This window comes from Blennius ocellaris (genome assembly GCF_963422515.1).
Source record: "Blennius ocellaris genome assembly, chromosome: 7".
NCBI classification, from domain to species: domain Eukaryota; kingdom Metazoa; phylum Chordata; class Actinopteri; order Blenniiformes; family Blenniidae; genus Blennius; species Blennius ocellaris.
In genome coordinates, this window is record NC_137656.1 from 30,248,487 (window position 1) to 30,272,596 (window position 24,110).

At 43.1% G+C, this 24,110-nt stretch overlaps 1 protein-coding gene across 1 annotated transcript in view; it reads left to right on the forward strand.

The window, feature by feature from the left end:
- Positions 1 to 11,242: 11,242 nt before the first annotated feature.
- The window catches only part of mrpl1 (mitochondrial ribosomal protein L1), a 13,743-nt gene continuing 875 nt past the window's right edge, over positions 11,243 to 24,110 (forward strand). Inside the window, exons 1-8 of the mRNA XM_080499421.1 lie at positions 11,243 to 11,324; positions 12,750 to 12,828; positions 15,151 to 15,418; positions 16,296 to 16,379; positions 16,521 to 16,592; positions 19,256 to 19,367; positions 21,078 to 21,178; positions 23,112 to 23,193. Coding sequence (XP_080355547.1) covers positions 11,294 to 11,324; positions 12,750 to 12,828; positions 15,151 to 15,418; positions 16,296 to 16,379; positions 16,521 to 16,592; positions 19,256 to 19,367; positions 21,078 to 21,178; positions 23,112 to 23,193 — 829 coding nt within the window. The 5' untranslated portion in view covers positions 11,243 to 11,293. The remainder of the gene's footprint in view (positions 11,325 to 12,749; positions 12,829 to 15,150; positions 15,419 to 16,295; positions 16,380 to 16,520; positions 16,593 to 19,255; positions 19,368 to 21,077; positions 21,179 to 23,111; positions 23,194 to 24,110) is intronic.

Genomic DNA, 24,110 nt, shown 5'->3' on the forward strand with positions numbered 1-24,110 from the left:
CGTGTGACAGCGCAGCCGCCATATTGGATGAGGACCCACCTCTTCTCAGTCCATTTACTTGTATTGATGAAGGACGTGTGTAAAATATTCAGACAATCATACTGTACTGAATGTACAACACTTCTTAACCTGCTTTCATTTGATACAAAGGTGAATATGGAGTTCTGATTCAGGGTGATTGTGTACAATGAATAGACAGAATACAGAATTTCCTTGTGGTATTAATAAAATAATTCTATTTTATTCTATTCTAAGTTCAACTTTCATAGCATAGTGTTTTATTTATTGTTTATGTCATGTTTTATGTGTCATATATATATGTGTATATGTGTGTGTGTGTGTGTGTGTGTGTGTGTGTGTGTGTGTGTGTGTGTGTGTGTGTGTGTGTGTGTGTGTGATGTGTGTGTGTGTGTGTGTGTGTGTGTGTGTGTGTGTGTGTGTGTGTGTGTGTGTGTATATATATATGTACTATATGTATATATATGTACTCCCACGGGAGTTCGGTCATACCATCGTCCTGTGCACCTTGAGCTAATGCAGAAGCAGCTTGTGACATCCTCCACTCCACGGTTGCCAGACTCCAGTCGCAACACCCCGAGGGCGTTATGCTTTAATCATGTGAATCTGGACCTGACACCTGCTTTCACCCAGTATGTGGACTGCAACACCAGGGGGAATAAAACAATTGACTTGCTGTACGCAAATGTTAAAGGCGCATACAGCTCCTCTCCACTGCCCGCTCTGGGTAAAGCAGACCACAATCTGATCTTGCTGCAACCTCACTACATCCCAATAGTGAGGAGGCTACCAATAACAACCTGAACTTTCAGAAAGTGGTCTCCGGGTGCAGAGCAGGCTATGAGAGACTGCTTTGAGGCAAAAGACTGGAATGTACTGCAGGACAGCGAGGACCTTGAGGCGGCTGTTAAGTGCACCACTACATCAACTTCTGCATGGGCACTGTGCTTCCTGTAAGAACTATACGCTGCTTCTCCAACAACAAGCCCTGGACCACAACTGACATCAAAGACCTTCTGGACCAAAAGAAGAAGGCCTTTAAAGACAGTGATCAACAGGAGTTCCAGCATGTGCAGAAGGAACTCAGGGTCTGGCTGAGGCAGGCGAAGGAGCAGTACAGCAAGAAGCTTGAGCAGAAGTTGCAGAACAACATGAAAGAGGTGTGGGACGGGATGAAAAATATCACTGGATGCGAATTGAGGAGGGGAGTCACCATCGAAGGAGGAGTGGACCAGGCATACCTGCTGAATGACTTCTTTAAGAGGTTTGACCTTCCCCATTCACTCCCACGTCAGGCGACTGCACCCCCCACCAGCACCTCTCCCAATGCCTGCACAGAGGGAAGAGCTCCCCCGCCCAGAATAACAACAGCCCAGGTGTGTGGAGAGCTGAGGATGCTACGTCCCAGTAAGGTGGCTGGTCCTGACGTTGTGTCCCCGTGACTCCTGAAGGCCTGTGCAACGGAGCAGGGAGACAGCACATCTTCAACCGGAGCTTGGAGCAGGGGAGGACCCCTCAGCTTTGGAAAGCCTGCATTGTCCCAGTCCCTAAGAAACCATGACCTGTAGAGCTGAACGACTACAGACTGGTTGCCCTGTGTGTATATATATATACATATATATATACATATATATATATATATATATATATATAAATTCCCCTCTCGCCCTCCACGGGCGGTCACCTGTTTTTCTATTCCAAGCTCGGGTCCTCTACCAGAGGCCTGGGAGCTTGAGGGTCCTGCGCAGTATCTTTGCTGTTCCAAGTACTGCACTTTTCTGGACTGAGATGTCCGAGGTTGTTCCAGGGATCTGCTGTAGCCACTCCTCCAGTTTGGGGGTTACTGCCCCGAGGGCACTACTGTCACCTTCACCTTCCAAGCCTCTCCAGCTCCTCTCTGAGCCCTTGGTATTTCTCAAGTTTCTCATGTTCCTTCTTTCTGATGTTACCATCACTTGGTATTGCTACATCCACCACCACGGCTTTCCACTGCCCTTTATCAACCACCACGATGTCTGGTTGGTTCGCCATTACCATCCTGTCTGTCTGTATCTGGAAGTCCCACAGGATCTTCGCTCGGTCATTCTCCACCACCTTTGGGGGGGTCTCCCACTGTGACCTTGGGGTTTCCAGACCATACTCCGCACAGATGTTTCGGTACACTATGCCAGCCACTTGGTTATGGCGTTCCATGTATGCTTTCCCAGCCAGCATCTTGCACCCTGCAGTTATGTGCTGGATTGTCTCAGGTGCCTCTTTGCACAGTCTACACCTTGGGTCTTGTCTGGTGTGGTAGATCTGGGCTTCTATGGCTCTGGTGCTCAGAGCCTGCTCCTGTGCAGCCAGGATGAGGGCCTCTGTGCTGTCCTGTAGGCCAGCCCTCTCTAGCCATTGGTAGGACTTCTTGAGGTCAGCCACTTCAGTTATGTTCCGGTGCTACATCCCATGTAGGGGCTTGTCCTCCCATGATGGTCCCTCTTCCAGCACCTCCTCATCTCGCCATTGTCTGAGACTTTCGTTGAGTTTGTCATCCCTTGGAGCCCTGTCCTTGATGTACGTATGGAGCTTGGATGTTTCATCCTGGATAGTGGCTCTCACGCTCACTAGTCCTCGGCCTCCTTCCTTACGGCTAGCATACAGTCTCAAGGTGCTGGATTTGGGATGGAACCCACCATGCATGGTAAGGAGCATTCGTGTCTTAACATCCGTGGTCTGTATCTCTTCCTTTGGCCACCTTATTATACCCGCAGGGTACCTGATCACTGGCAGGGCATAGCTGTTTATTGCCCTGGACTTGTTCTTGCCATTGAGCTGGCTTCTTAGGACTTGCCTCACTCGCTGGAGGTATTTGGCCGTTGCCGCTTTATTGTTGCTTGTTCAAGGTTGCCATTTGCCTGTGGTATTCCCAGGTACTTGTAACTGTCCTCAATGTCTGCTATTGTTCCTTCTGGGAGTGAGACCCCTTCAGTGTGGACTACCTTGCCTCACTTTGTTACCATCCTACTACATCAGCCCGAATGACATCCCAATGTCATTGCTGTAGATCCTGGTGGTGTGGATCAGGGAGTCTATGTCCCGTTCGCTCTTGGCGTACAGCTTGATGTCATCCATGTAGAGGAGGTGACTGATTGTGGCCCCGTTCCTGAGGCGGTATCCGTAGCCAAGTCTTGTTGATTATTTGGTTTAGGGGGTTCAGACCTATGCAGAACAGCAGTGGGGACAGCGCATCACCTTGGTATATGCCACATTTGATGGACACTTGTGCAAGTGGCTTACCATTGGCCTCGAGGGTCGTTTTCCACAACCTCATCGAGTTTGCAACGAACGCTCTTAGAGTCCTGTTGATGTTGTACAGCTCCAAGCATTCAGTGATCCATGTGTGTGGCATTGAGTCGTAGGCTTTCTTGTAATCAATCCAGGCAGTGCACAGGTTGGTATTACGGGACCTGCAGTCTTGGGCGACTGTTCTGTCAACTAGGAGCTGGTGTTTGTCTCCTCTGGTATCTCTACCAATGCTCTTCAGTTTTTCATACCTGAGACTCTTTCTTGGATGTCTGCCGCTGTGATGGTAACTGGATTCTGTTCAGGGATGTTGCTGTGCTCCTCTCTCAGAGACACCAGCCATTGAGCACCGATGTTATGTGCTGCCTCCTTTTCCCATATGGTCTTCCAGTACCTTTCAGTTTCCAGCCTTGGTGGGTCTACTCTGCTGTTATTACCCTGCCACTGACCGTACACTTTCGCAGGTTGCGTTGCGAACAGCCTGTTTATTTGCCTGGCTTCAATGGCTTTCATATATCTCTTTAGGCGGCTGGCCAAGGCTTGGAGTCTTTGTTTGGCAGTTTCGAGTGCTTCAGGTATGGGCATCTGGGTGTACCTCTTGGATAACGGTCTTTTCATTGCACCTCTCTGGGCCTCTGACAGTTGACTCACTTCTCTCCGTGTTGCCTTGATGTTAGCCTCCAGCCGTCTTTTCCATGGTGGACATGGTTTCTCATGGCTCCCATGGTTGCTCTTATAGCCAAGCATCTCTAGGATCACTGCTGCTGAAGTGTATATCAGCTCATTGGTTTCAGTGATTGTTGTGGTAGGGATCGCTCTAACTGCTGCATTCACAGTTTCCAGGAGACTTTCTGAAGGTACTTCACTTAGCCGTTGCAATCGGTGTCGGAGTTGCCTTGTGTTCATTCTTCTGTCAGCTGCTGCCTCACTCAGCACTGTTGGTTCCGCACTCATTGGGGTTCCGTTCCCAATCTCTGGTTGGGGAGTTGGTATATTCTCCCCTCTGACCTGGTGTCCGGGCTCCCCCTTGCCACAGCATTCGTGTTGTATCTCTTCAATCTCAAGCTGTGATAGCAGTTGCCGTTTGTGGATGTTGGAACACTGAGTTACGAGTTGTTTCGTGGTCAACTGTGACTGGGTTTCGAAGTAACCATTCAGCCCACATCCTTTTCATGTAACCCCTCTGACTAGGATTACTTGAGTAGTAGCATTTCTTTTTTTTTTTTTATTAGTATTTTATTGTGATTTTCCAAAATATGCAACAGACAATCCTTCACAGTACAGGCACATTTCTCCCAAACTCCATGTCCTTTATAATATCCATACTTGTAACAAAAGGGAATACTCACAATAAACAAAGGAAAATGAACAGATAAGAAAAAGAAAAATATAAAATAAACAAAAATACAAGAACCAGTTGTAGCTTAGAACCAGGGGTAAAACAAAAAAAAACTGCTTTATATATATATATATATATATATATATATATATATATATATATATATATATATCTACCCGGCCTCTGTAGAAAGTATTACCGTCCTCAGACATGCGTCCCTCAGACAAAAATAGTCCACAGAAGCATACATACATTGCAGTAGGTCCTACACAAAGTCAGGTCTATGTTGCTGAATATATTGTAGCCATCCTTTCCAGTTATCCTTGAATTTGTCAACTTCCAGTCTAAGAGATCAATCTTTCCATATTATAAATGTTTAACATCACATCCATCCATTCATCAACAGTCGGCACCAGATCCTGGCGCCATCTCTTGGTTGTTGCCTTTTTACCAGCCAAAACCATAATCCTCAGTAATTTACCATCTTGTTTATTTTTCAAATTCAAAGTCTTTAATAATACAAAATACAAAATCTTAAAACTAGTTGGAATCTTAGTTCCAGAGACCTCCCCTATTATTTTTGCTATCTCTACCCAATATTGATGAATCAAGGGGCAACCCCAGAATATGTGGAAGTGATCTGCTTTAGCTTCCCCACAGGATCGCCAGCATTTGGTGTCCCCGTGTTTCCTCTGTGCCGGTGTCGCAAAGAACCTTATGGTATTCTTCCATCCATACTCCCTCCAAACCAATGAATTTGTAGTTTTCCACTGGTAATTGCTTATCTCCTCCCATTCCTCTCCTGACAAATCTATGTTAGCTTCCCTCTCCCATTTTTCTTTTACATATTCTGTGCCATCTGCCTTCAGATCCTCTATTGCCTTATAGAGTCTGGCGATTGCTTTCCGCTGTACCTTGGAGCTACATGCATCCATTAAAACCTGTATGATGCCTGCCCATGGTGTACTCAGATTATCTTTTTTAATTTCTTGTCCTAAATAATGCCTCAGCTGTAGATATCTTTGAAAGTCCTGATTCTTGAGGCCATGTTTATCCTTTATGTCTTGAAAACTCATCACTGTCTAATGTTTGATAATTTCCCAATGCATTTTTGGACCATTCTCCCATAATTTAAACATACTATCTAATTTGTTGGGAGCAAAATCCGAATCATACGCGATCCATCTGAGGAACCTACATTGACTTCCCAAACTATTTTTCCTCACAATATTCAACCATATTTTGAGTGATACCCCTAACCATGGATTTAGATATTCTTTCCAATGGGACCTCAATTTCTCATCATTTATTATTGTTTGTACTGGGAGCCCCTCAAATAGTCGTTCCTCAATATTTTTCCACCTTGCGGAGTATCCTGGGTCACAGAGATATATCAATACCCTTAACTGTGCAGCTTGGAAATAGCTTTTTAAACATGGAAGGGCTAGACCGCCATCTCCCTTTGGCAATTGTAATGTTCTATACTTTATTCTGGGTTTTGCACCTTGCCATATGTATCGAGATATTATTTTGTCCCATTCTTTTAATTCTTTCGTAGTTAACTCAACTGGGATGTTCTGAAATAGGTATAGTAGCCTGGGTAGTATGTTCATTTTGACCACCCCTATTCTTGAAGATAAACTCAGGAATGGTATTAGGTTCCATTTGTCCAAATCGTTTTTTATCTCTGATATTTTGTGATCATAGTTTGAGGAATTTAATTTTTCAAGTTCTTTTGGTAAAATGACACCCAGATATTTTATAGTGTCCCGTTCCCAATTCAAATTGTAATTTTGTACTACTTCTGGATTAGGCTCATAATTAAAGGCAATAACTTGTTTTTTTTTTACGTTTACTTTGTACCCTGATAGCTCTCCGAAGTCTTTAAGAGTCATCATCAGTGCAGGAAGAGAAGTGTTAGGATTTTCCAGGTATAACATAACATCATCTGCGAATAATGTTATTTTCTGTTCGTCACCCTCCATTGTAATCCCTTTGATACAGTTATTTTGTTTTATCCATTGGCTTAATGGTTCAAGAAAGATGGCAAATAGAAGTGGACTCACCGAACACCCTTGACGACACCCCCGTTCTAGTTTGATCTGATCAGACAGGCTTCCATTAACCTTGATTCTTGCTGTTGGATTTGTGTACAAGGTTTGGATAGCCCCAATACATTGCTCGTGAAAGTTAAACTTCTTCATTACCCTGAATAAAAATTCCCACCTCACAGAATCGAATGCCTTTTCCGCGTCTATCCCCATTATAACTGCTTCCAAGTTCTTATCTTTGATGTGTTTCATGACGTGCAAGGTCCGACGGATATTATCACGTGTTTGTCTATGCTTAATAAAACCTGTTTGATCCAGACTAATAATTTCTGGCAATACATTTTCCAGGCGACGTGCTAGGATTGCAGTAAACAATCTATAATCTACATTGAGCACACTTATTGGCCTATAGTTTGAGCACAATGATTTTTCCTTGCCCTCCTTTGCAGTCACTGAGATTATTGCCTCCCTCCACGAATCAGGAATTGCTCCACCTTTCATTATCCAATTAAAAGTTTTATACAGCATTGGGGACAAGGTTTTCCTATAGGTTTTATACCATTCCGAGGTATATCCATCAGCTCCAGGGCTTTTATTGTTTTTTAGTTTGGAAATTGCTTTGCTAATTTCTTCTTCTGTAATTTCTGACACCAATACCTTATTCTGTTCTTCTGTTACCTGAGGCAAGTTTAGACCTTCCAAAAAGTTATCTATTTGGGACTCATTTTGGGCGTCTACCTGAGAGTATAGTTGTCTATAGTAAGATTCAAAGCACTTATGCATTTCTTCTGTTTTGTAAACTATGGAGTTTGTTTGTGAATTTTTTATTTTGTAAACATGGCGCACTTCCTGCTGTCTTTTAAGCCTATATGCCAGTAATTTTGTGGATGCACTCCCAGCCTCCCAGTACCTTTGCTTAATGTAAATTAGTTTATTCTGGATTTTTTGAGACAAAATGTCATTAATTTCTGCCCTTTTCTTTTTAATTTCGGCAGTGATTTTACCATCTAATGTGTCTTTATGTTCCCTCTCCAATTTTTCCAAGTCAGTTTGTAAATTATTAAGTGTTGCCTGTTTCAATCTTTTTTTGTATACCGATCTTGCGATTAGTTTCCCCCTCATAACTGCTTTGCATGCGTCCCACAGTACCGACGGAGACACCTCCCCATTGTCATTGTGTTCCACATAATCGCAGATCTCCCTCTCAATTTCATCCTTCATTTGACCATTAAGTAAATTTGAGTTCAGTCTCCACAATGTTGTTTTCTTCTCTGTGCTCGTAGTTAACTCCAAATACACCGGACAGTGATCCGACAAATCCATCACTCCGATGTTACAGTTTTTTACCTTATATCTATCCTTGGTGTAAATTAGAAAGTAGTCAATACGTGAATACACTGAATGTGGTGCTGAATAGTAGGTGTAGTCTCTTTTAGATGGATTAAGTTCCCTCCATATGTCCAGAATTCCTAAATGCGTTATTGTTTTTTGAATTTTGTTGCCAACAACATTTTTATGCTGTACTTTTCCAGATGAATCCAGATGTGAGTTCAGCCTCTGATTCAGATCACCTCCCCCTATCAGCACCCCTCTGTTGTCACCATAGTAAAGATTTGTTTAAAAAAAGTCCAATCCGACCCCGGGGCGCATAAACATTCAGTAAGGAAACCATTTCGCCGTCTAATCTTCCGACCACCAGAATATATCTCCCCTCTTTATCTTTGAAAACCTTCAATTTTTCAAAATTAATTTTGTTTGATATCAGTATAGACACCCCTCTTCTATGACCTGATTTATATGATGATGAGTATTCCTGATTATAGCCGTATCTCTTTAACTTTTCATGTTCCCTATTTGTTAAATGTGTTTCCTGTAGGAAGATTACCCCAACACCTTCTTTCTTCATTTTACTGAGGACCTTGCTCCTTTTAATTGGGTTACACAACCCATTAACATTATAGGAGGCTACTTTCATATGACCATTATATATATAGTTTTTTTGACACAGCTCTCTGAACAAAAACACTTTTTACCCCATATGCTACAACAACTAAAAACCAAGGAACAATGGTTAACACAAGAACATAAAAAAGAAAAAGAAAAAAGAACAAAACAAACAAACAGGATTTCCAAACCTGAGGTCTCACAGTTTCCAACCTTTTTTGAGCCATTTCCCAGTTCGGAGGGAATGTCCCCAGCCAACTGGGGGCCCTCGTGACCTTTTTTGGTCCTGTTCATCTACACAGTCTAATAGAAAACAAGTTTCCCCAATTGAACTTAACTTGGAGATCAGAAAATATAACACATCTCTCTTGTGCTGGAACACTTGTGCTAAGGGTTGCCGTACGTGTAGCCCCCCCTTAGTCCTCCTCCGTGGGTCTTCTAAAGGCCTGTAGTTTCTCCTTGTATCCTTTTGAGGAGGTTTGAGGTTGGGCCTGGCTGCCCTCTCCTTTCTTTTTTTGCCACATCAGACGCAGGATCTTTTCCATTGGGTCCTCCGCTGGTTTGATGATGTTCACCCGAAACCCTCTGTCCACCATGTCTCTGGTAGCCTCTGCTGCTGTGGTGTAGAGACGCGTCTCTCCCTCGTAGTAGACGCGAAACTTTGCTGGGAATAGTGTTTGAAATCTGATTTTCTTCTCCCTTAATGCTCTTTTTGCTTCAGCATACTCCTTTCTCTTTTTCATCACCTCAGGGGCGTAGTCATGATCCACGTAGACCCTCTGTCCATCACAGAGGAAGCCCTTTTTTTCCCATGCTTTCTTTATAATTTCTTCTTTACTCTTGTTGCTTAAAAATTTAACTACAATTGATCTTGGAGGTGCATTGTTGGGTGGGCGGGGGTCAAGCGCTCTGTGGGCTCTCTCCACACTCAGCACAAATGAGGTAGGTAGGGCCAGGGTCTCTCTGAGTAAGGCTTCGACAAAAGCACCCACCGACTCTGCTCCATCCTCAGCCCCTTCTTTGACCCCGTGTAGTCTAATGTTATCTCTCCTGGCCCTCCCTTCTTGATCAACTTGCTTCTCTTCCAACTTTTTATGAAGCTTAATGAGTTCACATGTCGCTTCCTCCACACTCAGGACGCGCTCCTCCGCCTCCTCAATCCGGCTCTCTGCTTCGTCAATCCTACCGTTAGCCGTTCTGAGGTCCTCTCGGATGCCATGGAGGCTGTCCACCGTCTCACGTCTAAACTCTCGTATCTCGTGCAGGACTGCTTCCAAGTCCGACATTTTCTGGTGTGTTTTGGTCGTTTCGGGTGCCTCCCCCTCCGCCTGCTCAGGCACCTCCAACTCACTCTCCGTCGGGCACGTTGTTAGATTAGCATGCTCCTCGTCGTCGTCATTTACCGCTCCGAGTCCAGCCTTCGCCGTCAACTTTCTGTGTCTCCCTTTTGACATGTTCACAGCCCCTGATACTGATGTAGACCATCTATTTTAACCTCCGGCTGTAGATTTAAGGGGCTTTTTCTGGATTCGTATCGGGGAGCTGTGCTACTAAGCTGCTGCCATGCACAACCCGGAACCGGAAGTGAGTAGTAGCATTTCAACAGAGCCTTGTTCTCACATCTTGTCCATCTGTGCTTTGTTCCAAGTAGCCCATTTCTCATCAAGGTGCTCTGGTTCCCCAGCACCTGACACAAGATAGCTCAGGTGGTGTATATATATACATATGGTTTCTTAGGGACTGGGACAATGTAGGAGGCTTTCCACAGCTGAGGGGTCCTCCCCTGCTCCACACACACACGTGTGCGTGTGTGTGATGTGTGTGTGATGTGTATTATACCCAGGGCCGCCACTGGCCAAGTGGGGGCCCTAAGCAGGATTTTATTTTGGGGCCCCCCCTTCCAATAACATAATAATAATAATAATAATACTAATAATAATACTAATAATAATAATAAATTACAATTACTAACGAATCAAATGAACAGCCTCTATCAAGAGTGGAACAATAACTTTACAGATCAAGAGTGGAACAATAACTTTACAGATCCACACGTCTGAAAAAACTTTGTGGCATAAACAGTTTATGCCACAAAGTTTTTTCTTTTTTATTTCAACAACATCCCACCTTCAAGTGAAGCACGAGCCTCTGACTGTTTGGACTTTTTCTTTCTTTTGCTAGCTCCTGAATCGTATTGACGTTTGGAAGCTCTCTCTCTCTCTCTCTCTCTCTCTCTCTCTCTCTCTCTCTCTCTCTCTCTCTCTCTCTCTCTCTCTCTCTCTCTCTCCTGCCTCAGGTTGACTTGGTGGCGGTGTTCTACGCGCCTCTCGGCAAAATGCAGCGCATCCTTTGCGCATTTGCAGATTATGATGATACTTTATTGATCCCGAGGGAAATTCAATTCACTTGCGCAAAATGGGGCCCCCATGGATCGCGGGGCCCTACGCACAGCGCGTGTTCTGCGTGTAGGGAGGGGAGGGCCTGATTATACCTGCTGTGTGTGTGTGTGTGTGTGTGTGTGTGTGTGTGTGTGTGTGTGTGTGTGTGTGTGTGTGTGTGTGTGTGTGTGTGTGTGTGTGTGTGTGTGTGTGTCCCGTTTTGATAGCGGAACTACTTAATCAGGGTTGTTGTTTCTGGACGGACCCTCGGAGTCCCGGCAATGGCAGCACGCACAGTGAAGATGTGGAAAGGTCAGTTTTTAAAGTCTATTCAGTTTATTTCCATTTTCGTGATGTTTTTGTGAAGAACAGCAGGCTCCACTACACGAATCTGCTCTTTAGGGTCTGTAGGTTTTCATATATATTCCTCGGTGAAGACTGGGACTGGTTAGCAGACAAACTGAAACTGAAGTATTTCATTTGTCTCCTATGTTTTGGTCTCCTGAAATGCGTTTTTCTTCATGCAGCTATTCTCTAGTTTTATTCTGTCCATGTGTTGCCAGTGTTGATTACATCAATTCTGCAAAACGCATGAACGTATTTAGCCTTGAAATGTATATTTTTTTGTGTCCTTTAAGTAACGTTGACTAATATTTAGTTGTGCTCAGTGTAATTTGATATTTCTCACGTGGGCGAAACTATACAATCACATTGCATTTGCATAAACCTTGACCACACCAACCAATATTGAACTTTAATAACCTTTATTCTATTTGTGAAAATGCTTAATTGGGTTATCACACATTATTTTTTCATACCTAGACCACGTTTGACCAGATCGAAAACCACTGCATCTGGACCAGATTATCCTACAGGGGCTAAACATTCATAAAACCATGTTCAGATTCGGGAAAATAGCACAATTCACTGTTGCTGTAGTATTTTTTAGCACATCGACAATGTCAAACCACAGGTCCTGATGAAAAGCCAGCATTATGCTTTGTAATCTCTCGTTCTTCTTTAAACATCATCAAGAAGTCCTGTCTCTCACTACAAAAACAAGGTTATTTTACCTCTTGAGAAACATTACGGGCTCTTCAGAGATTGCTCAATTTGTACATATAGAAAGCAAAATATTTTCTCTTCTTTCTTCCATCTGGTCATGGTCAACTTCTTCCCTGATCTGTCTCTGTTAACCTATGGCCTCTTGTAAAGCCTTTATTGTCGCCTGTGTTAGAACCAAGTCAGAAAAAAAAAAATACTGATTTTCCAATGTTAAAACTTAACTCTCTATACTTCATTATAATATACGTAAGACACAGGAATAATATCATTTATTTAACTAAGTTCATAAATACAAATCAAGCTGCTGTTGGCCTCCCTCTGACGGCATCAGATTTAGGATATTTGATCTTGTAGGAGGACACCATGGAGCAGACTTGAGGAGAGAGGGTGTCACAACTGGTTTTGAATCTGGCCCTGGTTCAATGTGGTCTAGTTATGAAAAAATAATCGGCGATATCTCCCTTTTTTGGGAGGGGGGGGGGGATCTCCTCTTAAGCATTTTCACAAATAGAACAAAGGTTATACAAGTTCAATATTGGTTGTAGTGCAAAGATTGTGTGTTACTTAAAATGTCTAGAAAGTTCTTGCATCAATACATGGTCCAGAAGACAGTCCGTTATTCTTCACTTAACTGCGTTAACATGAGCTTGGCCTGGCGGACCTGCTCTCCAGTCTTTTCAGGATGTCAGAGGCAGCTCCTGTGTGCCGCTGCGGTTTCGCCGCTGTCCACCCGGAGCTTTGCAGCTGTCAGGTGAGTTTGCAGATCAAGAAATAAGCGAAAATGGCATTTAAGTTGTGACTTGCTTCTTTTGCCAAAATTGTGCTTGCAACATGCACTTTCACTTGTTACCATCTGCAGAGATGAGACCTTTTGGAGACAGACTTCGTAACGATGTTTTTACAAGCAAGAAGTAATGTGGTGAAGTGCCTCAGCTTGTATGACTGCTCACCATGCAACACTTCACAGCTCATCAGATGAGACCACACATCAAGTGTTTGGATGCCAGAACACTCACTGTTCACATGAATACAAGCACAACTCCATCAAGGTTGAATTGAGCGCTCATGTTGGAGTACCTGACTCCTCCTGTCCATGCCCCCATTGAAATATGCAAATCATAGTTAATAAACTGCAGCTGAGCTTCCCCTCTCGGCGCGATCAGGAAGTCAAAACTAAACCATGAATAAGATGTGAAAAAGGAAGAAGTTTAGAGAAAATGACTTGGAGCTGATGTTTGTGCCTGTGGAGTGTTGCTGCTCTCTGGTCAGAGGGACAGACGAGCTTCAGGGTTGGAAACGAGCCAGCGCTCCTCTCTCTCACTTCAACCTGTTTTCCTTCAATGGAGAGCAAATTTAATTTGCTCCCAAAGTTTTACCTCCAAGATACAATTGAGTGATGCAATGACAAAAGCCTTGTGATATTCTTTGTCACATAGGACACACTGGGAGTGCAGTGGCAAACCTTTTACCCATCATGTGGGAGGCCGGGTTCGATTCCCCGTCCAGATGCACTTACGTTTGTTTATTTATTTATTTATTTTTATTGGGACTGTCCACTGGCTGCTCTCCCTGTCTGGTGGCTGCTCTAGAACATAAGAGGAGTGAGTGAAAAGTGGTGTGCGAACATAGTCTGAGGCGACGAGTCGTCCAAATGGTCAATTTTTGGAAATGTGGCCAAAATAATGTTGCTCAAAGCCTCTAAAATATGTGAATATTGTCCTTCACCACTTGTCACCATCTAATTTTGCACACACACACACACACACACACAGACACACACACACACAGACACACAGGTCACTAATCCAAAAATTTTGGACACCCACATTTTTAGGAATGGACACTCAAAATACAGATTTGTGTGTGAAGCTGTTAATGCAGTGGGGGCTCACACATGCTGAAATGAACATGTTCGTTTCTATTTGTTGATTTGATGCACTACTTGCATGAATCACACACTATTGTTGCAACATTATTGCAGACGTGCGTCGGGGAATAGGTGAGGCTGATAACGACATTGCACACTTTATTTATAGAAGTTCTATGCACACAGACAATCGGAGGTTTGTCAGAAAGATCTGAAGCTGCAGTTCAACAATCATAAAACAGCAAGACATTAACCACGCTGTGAAGACGGAATAGTATTTGGGGGCCACATGCTCATCATGGAGATTAATTAATACAAGGACAATTAAAGGGATACACTTCCTTGACAAGAACCCCCCCCACCCCATTTGCATTTGCTCATCACATTTGATCAGTGCATTGATTAACTGTAAATGCTTCCTGTTGGCAGGACCAAAGTCATATGATGGTGCAAAATGTGTTCAGTCGACAAAAACGGCTCTCATTGTAAATTAGGGGTTTATGTTGACCAGTTTATCGTCGGCGCAGCACATTTATATATTTCCAGCATCAGCCAAGTGCCGCCAAAGCCTCAACGTCTGTTGAAACATGCTTGGCTGAATTAAGTAGACAGTCTCTCCCCCTCCCTGAACCAGGGTTTGAGTCCCTCCCCACAATCGGTCTTTTTCTCTCCTCCTATCCTCGAACAAACCAACCAAAGCAGCAAGTCTCCACCTCTCAGCTTGGTTCTGCAGGTTTCCTCCTGTTACAGGGAGAGTGTTTCCTTTCCACCGTCTCATTGACTCGTTCATGTGGAATTTTAGTTTTTTTCTGTAAAACTGCTCTGTAGTGACTATGTGGCATTATACAATTAAAATCTAATTGAATATTGTAATAATACACTAAAAATGAAGGCTTCTTTTGGGCAGTTTTCATTAGAGATAGTTACAGAAGTGAATTTCTTGTATTCATTATATGATGATACACATAATTGATACACTTGGTTATGATTGCAGACTTTTTTTCACTTATTATATTACTGTTACAGCGTTGGCTTCATTACATTTAAAATAGTGAGAATTATCACATTATTGGCCTTCAGCACATTATTGTTAACAACAGCTGGTAAAAATGTAATCTCTGTAAGAGTTTTTAGGAATATACTTCCTAAGAAAAATGGTGATGTGTATTATACCTGCTGTAATCTAACTAAAGCTTGTTTTAACAGGGCGAAAAAGAAGAGCGCCAAAGTGGAAGCGGAGAAGGAGACAAAGAAAGAGAAGAGGGTGATCGATGATAAAGACAGGCATAAACCTTTTGGAAAGACTGCCTGGGTGCCTGTGGATGACGTATATGTCAGCAGGTTCTACCCCAGAATCACCCACAGTGCTGCAAACGCCATCAACCTGCTGAAGACGTTTCAGGGGCTGGACTTCACTCCTCATGACCAGCCTGTTTTCATTGATCTGAGGCTGGACATGAAACTGGAGAAAAAGGTAAACGCACGTGTTAACTGCATGTTCTGAGTGAATCCAATTGAAATGGGGTTTGAAGTTGACGACAATGTCAGTTTCTTCTGCTTCTGCTTTCTTCTACCATGTGAGACACCCACTATGGGGTGAATGTTATGTTGTTAATTCAACTAAAGTTGCGTGGGATATTTATTAAAACATTTTAATCAATCAACTGCTTTAACTATTTCTCAGCTTTTCTGAATTGGGGCAAGCAAAAGAGCACGGTTATTTCAGAGCGTAAATCTAAAAGCACAAAGACCTCATAAAGATAAGTGTTATCACAATTCTACAATATCCTCACATATCACAGGCTCACCTGATGGTCTTGAAACATGGGCATCAAACCTTCAACCTCAGAATGGAGGACGAGCTCAAGAGTCAGGAGTTTTATTTTTTGTTTATCATCAGCTGAAATAATGTACATTTGAACTCACACAGTAGTAACTACATTTATGAGACCCAGACTTTAGATATTTTCATCACTTTCTATGAAAAATAATATGCAGCCTCTGGTGTAACAGTAGCTAAGGTCTGGTCGTTTGTCAGCAGCCAGGTCTTCGCTGGAAGACCTGGCCCCACTCTCTGAACTTAGAGCCACGTCGACCTGCCAATCAATCATCAGTACTTCAGGTTAGTCAGCTGAAACAGTGTGATCTGCGGTAGAAAACATCTGCAGCTTTGAGACAGTCCTCGGGAGACAAACCTGAAATGAATCCTGCAAACTGGAGAGAAATTACATTTTAGAAATGCAGGTGTTCAGATGGAAAGATTGGAGGAGTTGCATGTTTTTCTGTTCTTATGTTCTTGTTTGCCAATCTTAGTGTTGTTATTTGTGTTGACTGTGTGTCCCTCCCCTCAGAAAAAGGTGGATGCGTTCGTCAGCACTGTGCACTTACCACACCCATTCAGGACGGAGTTCAACAAAGTTTTAGTTTTTACTGAGGTAACAGCTTCCATCTTGATTCCAGTGATGTGTGCAGCTTCTTTATGGTCCCGTCTGCCTGTGATGAATGATGAGCTGCAGTGGTGACTCACAACCAAACACTGACTCTGCTGGGATCTTCACCTCCATCTTTTCCTGCAGGATGATCATCAAGCCAAAGTTGCCCAAGAGAACGGAGCTGAGATTGTTGGAGGAGTTGAGCTCATACAGCCGGTGAGTTGGTTTCACAATGATTCACTGAGCATTTATACCTCTTTATCTGATTCGGGGTGCTCCAGCTTGTCCCGGTAAGTGATGGTAGGATCAACTCTGGGCTGGTCACCGGTCCATCACAGGACAAAACCAGTTGGCTTCAAACGCACATCTTTAGACTGAGAGAGAACCTGGAGAGAACATGCAAACTCCACACAAAAAAAACTTGAAGTGAAACTGTTAGGTTCAAAACCTGCAAGAATGAAAAGAGAGACAACCCCAGTATGGAGAGCAATAAAGAGTCAAAACAATAAGTCGGCTTGTACAAGGACAGAGAAATGAATTCACCTCAGGAGCTGAAGTTCACCGATCTGCAAAGATCTTCATTTCTCTGCCCCGTTTTATTCAAAGTTAGAGTAGGAGGTTACATTTTCATACACAGACAAAGCAGGTTAACACTGGCCTGTGTGTGTGTGTGTGTGTGTGTGTGTGTGTGTGTGTGTGTGTGTGTGTGTGTGTGTGTGTGTGTGTGTGTGTGTGTGTGTGTGTGTGTGTGTGTGTGTGTGTGTGTGTGTGTGTGTGTGTGTGTGTGTGTGTGTGTGTGTGTGTGTGTGTGTGTGTGTGTGTGTGTGTGTGTGTGTGTGTGTGGTTACACTTCTATATGGTTCACACAGTTGAAGCAGGAGTCTCAGATCAGAGGCCAGAGACCTTGAAGAGTCAGAGTGGTACAGTTTCAATAATACAAAGACTCGTGCCCTTGCAGGTGTGAAACAGTGAACAGTGGTGATAATAGACATGCATGAAACAACGATAACTTACAAAATGTTAATTCCCATTATATCAAGTACTAATAATTAACATAAAGTACAAATTTACCTAACAGAAACCCACAGTGTTGTTCTCACTCACTGTACAGCAGAGTGCTCATGCCCCAGCATGAGGGACAGGTTGTTTATTGCTTATGGACTGTAGATGGGTGAACTGGTATAGAATGCCAAGTTCGTAGTTGTTGATGATGATGACATGCTGCTTTTCCACGTCCTGGGCAGCACATTGGTCTTTTTCAGTCTGATCTAAAGCCCAAAGTCATTGCAGGCTCAGGTGAATCTGTCATGAGTTCCTGGAGCTGCTGTTCCCTGTATGTGAAATGATGGCAACATAGTCGCAAAGACCAGGCCTCTGATGAGGACCTCACAGACTTTGGCCTTTGCTCTCAGTCTGGCATGGTTAAACAGCCACCCATCTGATCTTGTGTAGTGCCAGAGCACTGCCTGGTTTCACACCACTCTTGATGTCAAAGGGCTCAGTCATGCTGCCTTAGGGCTCCTTCTTGCTCCCTGCAAGGAGCATGTGTGCAGTTACCCCACAATCGTTGTCCACCCCTTTATGCAGGGTCCACTGCGGCCCCACTGAGGTCCACCGCTCAGCCCAAATTTAGTGACCATGCGACCTGTGCGCTCCTGACTGCTCCTGTTCCAGAGCTACTGGGTTCTTGTGTGAGGAGATCCTCCATCTCCCGTCTGAACAATCACAATTTAAAAGCAGATAAAGATCCAGAGGCTCAGAACTCCTGAAGTGAAACAAAAACTACTGGAGGAAAGGTGGAGACATTTTTTACAGTTTTTTGTTTTTTTTTTTTAAAGAGAAGAGTTCATTAAAATCCTTTTAGGTGACTTCCGAGTGGCCTCTGCCTGAGTCCTTGGTACCAACATGGAGGATGATGCGTTTCACTGAGGGTGGAAGATTTTCCAGCAGTTATGGGAGTTTATCTAAAATCTTTGAAATTGTGGCTCCTGGAAAACAGCGAGTGATCCGAGTTAAGAAAAAATGGATATTCATCATTATGGAATTAGCTGCTATCAGTGTGGTTGGTGAGACGAGTGGATGAGGGGGTGGACTCTGCCGGCCCACCAGGGAGTGCCGCTGGTCTACCGGACAGCGCTGCCATACCACCGGACAGCACCGGTTCCTCACTGGAGAACGCTGCTGCTCTACCGGAGAAATCCGCCGGCCCATCCGAAGGCACGGGGACTTGGTAGTTCCAGGGCCGGTGCCAGAGTCCTTCACACAGTGGGTTCACTGAGAGACTGAGCACTGCTTCCTTCAGGGAGTCGCCGTCGGGATGTTGATGTCTGGGATGGAGTTCGTAGGTCCAACGGCTCCGCCGGATGACTGTGAATTTGGGATGATTGACGGCGGGTAGCCAGGGAGGGTCCACCGGGGGACCTGTCTGCTGCAGCGTCCCCATGGATCACGTCCACGGTGGGACGGGGAGCATAAGTTCCGAGGACCGAGCCCACACCAGCATCTGCACCCAAGGCCGAGCCAAAACCCGACAACGGGCTGAAATGGTTTGAGAGGTGGAGTTGGAGGGGCGATTCGGGGTGCCTGGTGGGGCTTTTTTCCGCCGCCAACCACCACTTCAGTCCAAGACTGAAGTAGTTTGGTGTTGGTGGAGCTGAAGGACGGTGGCGGGTGCCCCGCTGCCTCCTGCCTTGCCCACTCACACACCCAATTCTAATGTACCTTAGCTAACACCAAGTGACAGGGTTGGGATCATGTTGCTCGTTAGGAAACGGGAAACACATGGTGAGCACTTTTCACCTTCATCTCTCTCTGTGTACTTCGGGCTTCTTGTACCGTTATTGTTTGATTAATTTTTGGTCTGATTTCTTTCACTTCAGATCCTGGAGGATGAGATTTCTGCTGACTTTTACATAGCAGTTCCAGATATTGTTTCCAAACTTGTGCCACTGAAGAACAAGCTGAGGAAGAAGTTTCCTAAGAGCAAGAGGGGTAAGCTTTGGCTTCTACGCATTCCTCACAGTAATACTGACAAGTTATATGTGTAACACTGTTGGACTAAGAGGCTTTATATCATCGATCTGTCTTCACGTCTCAGGTGTCCCATACATTTGTAAAATCCTGTTGTGATTTCCTTGATGTGTCATACTTTACACCTCCAGCCCCACTAGTATAGACTTAAGTTAAAAAATGTAATTACTTCAAACCATTAATAGACTGTTTTCTGAGCACTTGCATATCTCAGTTCACAGAACAGATGCTGCTTTCACAGCTATTAACACTCTTTGTATTTGATCTCTATGCGCTTTTGAAGTGAGTTACCTTTTTATTTTTCACAACATTTAAATTTGTTACCAATCAATCAATTAAAAATAACTAATTAATTGCACAATTTTCTGTAATTAATTGCAATGGATTGTTTTTATACTGAAGACTGAAGCTTGTAATGGATTCAGGGAAAACCACTGTATTAATGTCGACTCAACACACAGACTATTTAAATTAAAAGACTGTTTTTCTAACCTGCTTTTAGCGTTGCATGACACTGTTCCTCTCCAAGATTAAAAAATAATAAAAACATAAATAGATTAATTAATAAAATAACAAATACAGTAAAACCTCTGATGTAGGGACGCCCGACAAACAAAGGGCAAGTGTCCACTGAGGACAGTTGTCCTCCTTTCAGAGGGGCAGTCAAGAGGGCAAATTGTAGGACCAGTTGATATTGAACGAACCAAACATCAAATATGTTATGATTATTTAAAAGCAAATAACTGAATCTATAGTGTAGTATGGATGCAATCGTGTATCACCAAATATCTCCAATAATCCGGTCCAGTCCAAGTATTTTGGTCTTTTCAGTGTCACTCAGCTTGCAATTAGCCAGGAGAACCTGCCCGTTGTCCTCGTTCAGCAGCTTGTGGTCATCAGAGTGCTAACAGTTACAGTACAGTGCAGGGTGGTGCTCTTACGGAGTCTGCGCCTCACAGGTTCTACTGTATCTAACATAAGTCTGTGTTTTGTTAGAGTGCAGGTTATTATATTTCTAGCAACAAAGTTATACATGAACAAAGTAGCAATAATATACTGTAATACACACACACACACACACACACACAGAGTATAGAGGAGAGCCTGGGAAAGAGTATAAATTAATATTTTATCAGTATTTCCTCCAGCTTTAGCAGTTTGGTGGCTCCTGGTCAACCAACATGGCAACCTGCTGTTTTACTGCAGAATTTCTTCTGTGGTCGTTAAGTTCGGCTTTTCAAAGTAAAGCTAATGACTTTCACTTTCTCAATCAGCCGTCAGAGAACTTTTAAAGTGAAACTTTCTGTCTTAATATTATTCCAGTTGGTATTGTGCTGCTTTGTAGTCATGGTGCTGCTCTGTTCCAGTACTGCATCCAGAGATGCTGCACATGCAGCTCCAGTAAGGTAGTAAAAAAAGAAAGAAACAGAAGTAAAGAAAACTGTTAATTGTGTTGAAGTTTTTTAACAAATTCAATGTTTCAAATCAATTAATTAAATGAATGCATAATTTTTCACAGCACTACTTCTTAAACTTTATATGAGTTAGTTATGAGCTTCTTTAATGAGTTTGTGTCATGCTCCGTCACTGGCCAATGAATGTGTTCAATACTCCACTGCTCCAGAGGACATCGTGACTCATACAATATTTATGTTCTTGTTCTGCTGACAGGATCAGTCAGCACCAACATTCCAAAAATGTTGGAGCTGTTTAAAAATGGTCATGAGTACACTGTAGAAGATGACTGTTATGTCCGCACGCAGATCGCTACGGTAGGTACTGAACTGCATCCCGTCATTGAGTTTGCTTCAGATCATATCTGTGGGATCAGAGTGGGATTCACAGCAGCAGATGTCTAGTTATCAGATGCCAGCGTGGAGGCTGTGTGGATTTTTTTCACTTCTCCCGTTTCAAAGCTTTTAGTTAAAAATGTACCACTTCCTATGCAACTACAACTATGTTCAGAATAATAGCAGCCCAACATGACTAACCAGATAAATCACTGTTTTTGGTATAAAACATAATAATAAATGGAAAATAATTTACCAGCAGGTGTAGTAAAGTCAGAGGAACCAACAGACCCAACTTTGATGATATGAATACTCCTGGGTCTGTGTAATTGACTAATTAAGTAAAAGGGGCGTGTTCAAAAAACTAGCAGTGTGGAGTTCAATCAGTGAGATCATTGATTATGTGAAAGAAACAGGTGTCAATCAGGTGGCCCTTATTGAAGGATGAAGCCAGCACATGTTGTGCAGGCAATTCTCTGTGAAAACTGATGAAAGATGGGTCGTGCCAAACATTGTTCAGAAGAAAAGCGTGCTTTGATTAAAAAGTTGATTGGAGAGGGGAGAACGTATAAAAAAGTGCAGGAAATGATCGGCTGCTCAGCTAAAATGATCTCCAATGCTTTCAAATGGAAAGACAAACCAAGGAAGACTACCATTGGAATGGACCGAAGGATAGTCAGAATGGGAAAGACTGAGCCAAGGGTCTGCTCCAGGAGATCAGAGATGGTCTGAAGGGACCTGTGAGTGCTGGGACCATTAGAAGACGCTATGTGAGGCGAATCTACCAGCAAGAAGCCCCCGCAAAGTCCCACTGTTGCAAAAAAGACATGTGCTGAAGAGGATTGCATTTGCCCAACATCATGTCGACTGGCCTCTGGAGAAATGGAGAAACATTTTGTGGACTGATGAACGTAAGATTGTTCTTTTTGGATCCAGTTTGTCAGACGACCCCCAAACACTGAATACAAGCCCCAGCACACTCTGAAGACCGTGAAGCATCATGATGTGGGGCTGTTTCTCTTACCTTTATATCACATACCAGGGATCATGGATCAATGTGGATACATCACAATACTTGAGGAGGTCATGCTGCCTTATGCCGAATGTGAAATGCCCCTGAAATGGGTGTTTCAACAGGACAATGACCCCAAACATACCAGTAAGCAGCCAAATCTTGGTTCCAGACCAACAAAATTGAGGTTCTGGAGTGGCCAGCCCAATCCCCGGACCTTAATCTGATTGAGCACTTGTGGTGTGACATACAATGTGCTGTTTCTGAGGCAAAACCCCAAAATGCAGAGGAATTGTGGAAGGTTGTCCAATGTTCCTGTTCAGAGGTGCCAGAGGTTGGTTGACTCCATGCAGCACAGACGTGCAGCAGTTATCAAAAACAGGGGTTATTCAATTAAATATTAGTTAACTAATTGTCAGGATTGCTAAATGTTAATATTTTTTCAGTTTATTTAGTAAATATTTGAGTTTGTAATGAGAAATGCCGACACTGCTATTTTTTTGAACACAGAAATATCACCTTTTCCTTCATATTCTGTAAAGTAATTAAATATTGATACTTTTTTCTTCATGATTTGTTGTCCAATACCATGTGCAGCGTTCCTAATGAAAGAAAATACAAAATATTATAAGGATTTTGAGCTTTATTCACTTTTTTAAAAACACTGCTATTATTTTGAACATAGCTGTACATGTCAAATTAAATCCAAGGAAAAAATGTCCATCCTTACTTTTTTTAACTCTGAGATTATGAAAATCACAATTCGGTGACTAAAAGACAAATTGCAGTTTTTTGTGGGGAAATCTGTGAAAGTCGATGTGTAACATTCCTTCATCCTGACTAATAACAGTGACAGTATTTGATGAATTCTATGGTTCGTTTAATTTTTCTTTCTTTGTGTAGCTGAACATGTCCAGTGAGCAGATCTTTGACAACCTGCAGACTGTCCTGGTTGATGTGTGTTCTCACCGACCGGCCCACATGGGTACGTCCTAAGCATGCAGAGATGAATGGCTTTGAATCAGTATCTTGACACAAACGTGTGTGATGCCAACGTATCCATCCTTTCAGTGTCCATCGGTACAATTTACAGGTTAAATGGAGATCCATTGGTCACTTCGTGACTGCAGCTGTAAAATCCACAGTTGCATCAATTTTTTTCACGGATTTCTTCAAAAATACATCGGGAAAATGTATTTTGCACGTTGTATTTAATTCTATCCTGTGTTTCTGAGGCATTGAATGCACCATCATTGCGTCTGGACACATATTCCTCCCTCAAGCCAATCCCACAGCATGGAGTTCTGCCAGAGCAGCAGAAAGCGGGTAGAAATCTTTGATGCACCAAAACACTTAAAATCAGGCTTTTTGAAGTATTTTGGCTTTTACAAGAAAGATGGTAAACTTGAACTAGTGTTCAGCACAGCAGGTGATATTGACAATATCACTATATTGTGACAGCAGAGGCCGTCTGCTTCTTCATGAACATGTGGACTAACTCATCTTTGCACCACATCACATTGTATTGCATTGTGTAGAATTGAATCGCTATCAAATAAATCTCGAATCAGGAACAGGGGTGTATCGTATCGCCAGAGGATTCAATGACTGGCTAAAGTATGGTATCAATGGAGATTCACATGCCTTGTCTATATCTCTAGCTCATCTCTAAAACTATCTCTAACTCTCTATCCCCATCATTCTGTACCTATATCTTTGTATCTATATATCTATGTATCTCTATAAATTAAGCATGTGACTCTCCATCACTAGCAATGATTCGATACGAATCTTGATACTCCACCAGTGATACACACATTAGTGATACGACACGATACACCCCTGTTCCTGATTCCATACAATATTGATTTGATGGCAATTCAATTCTACACAATGTGATTT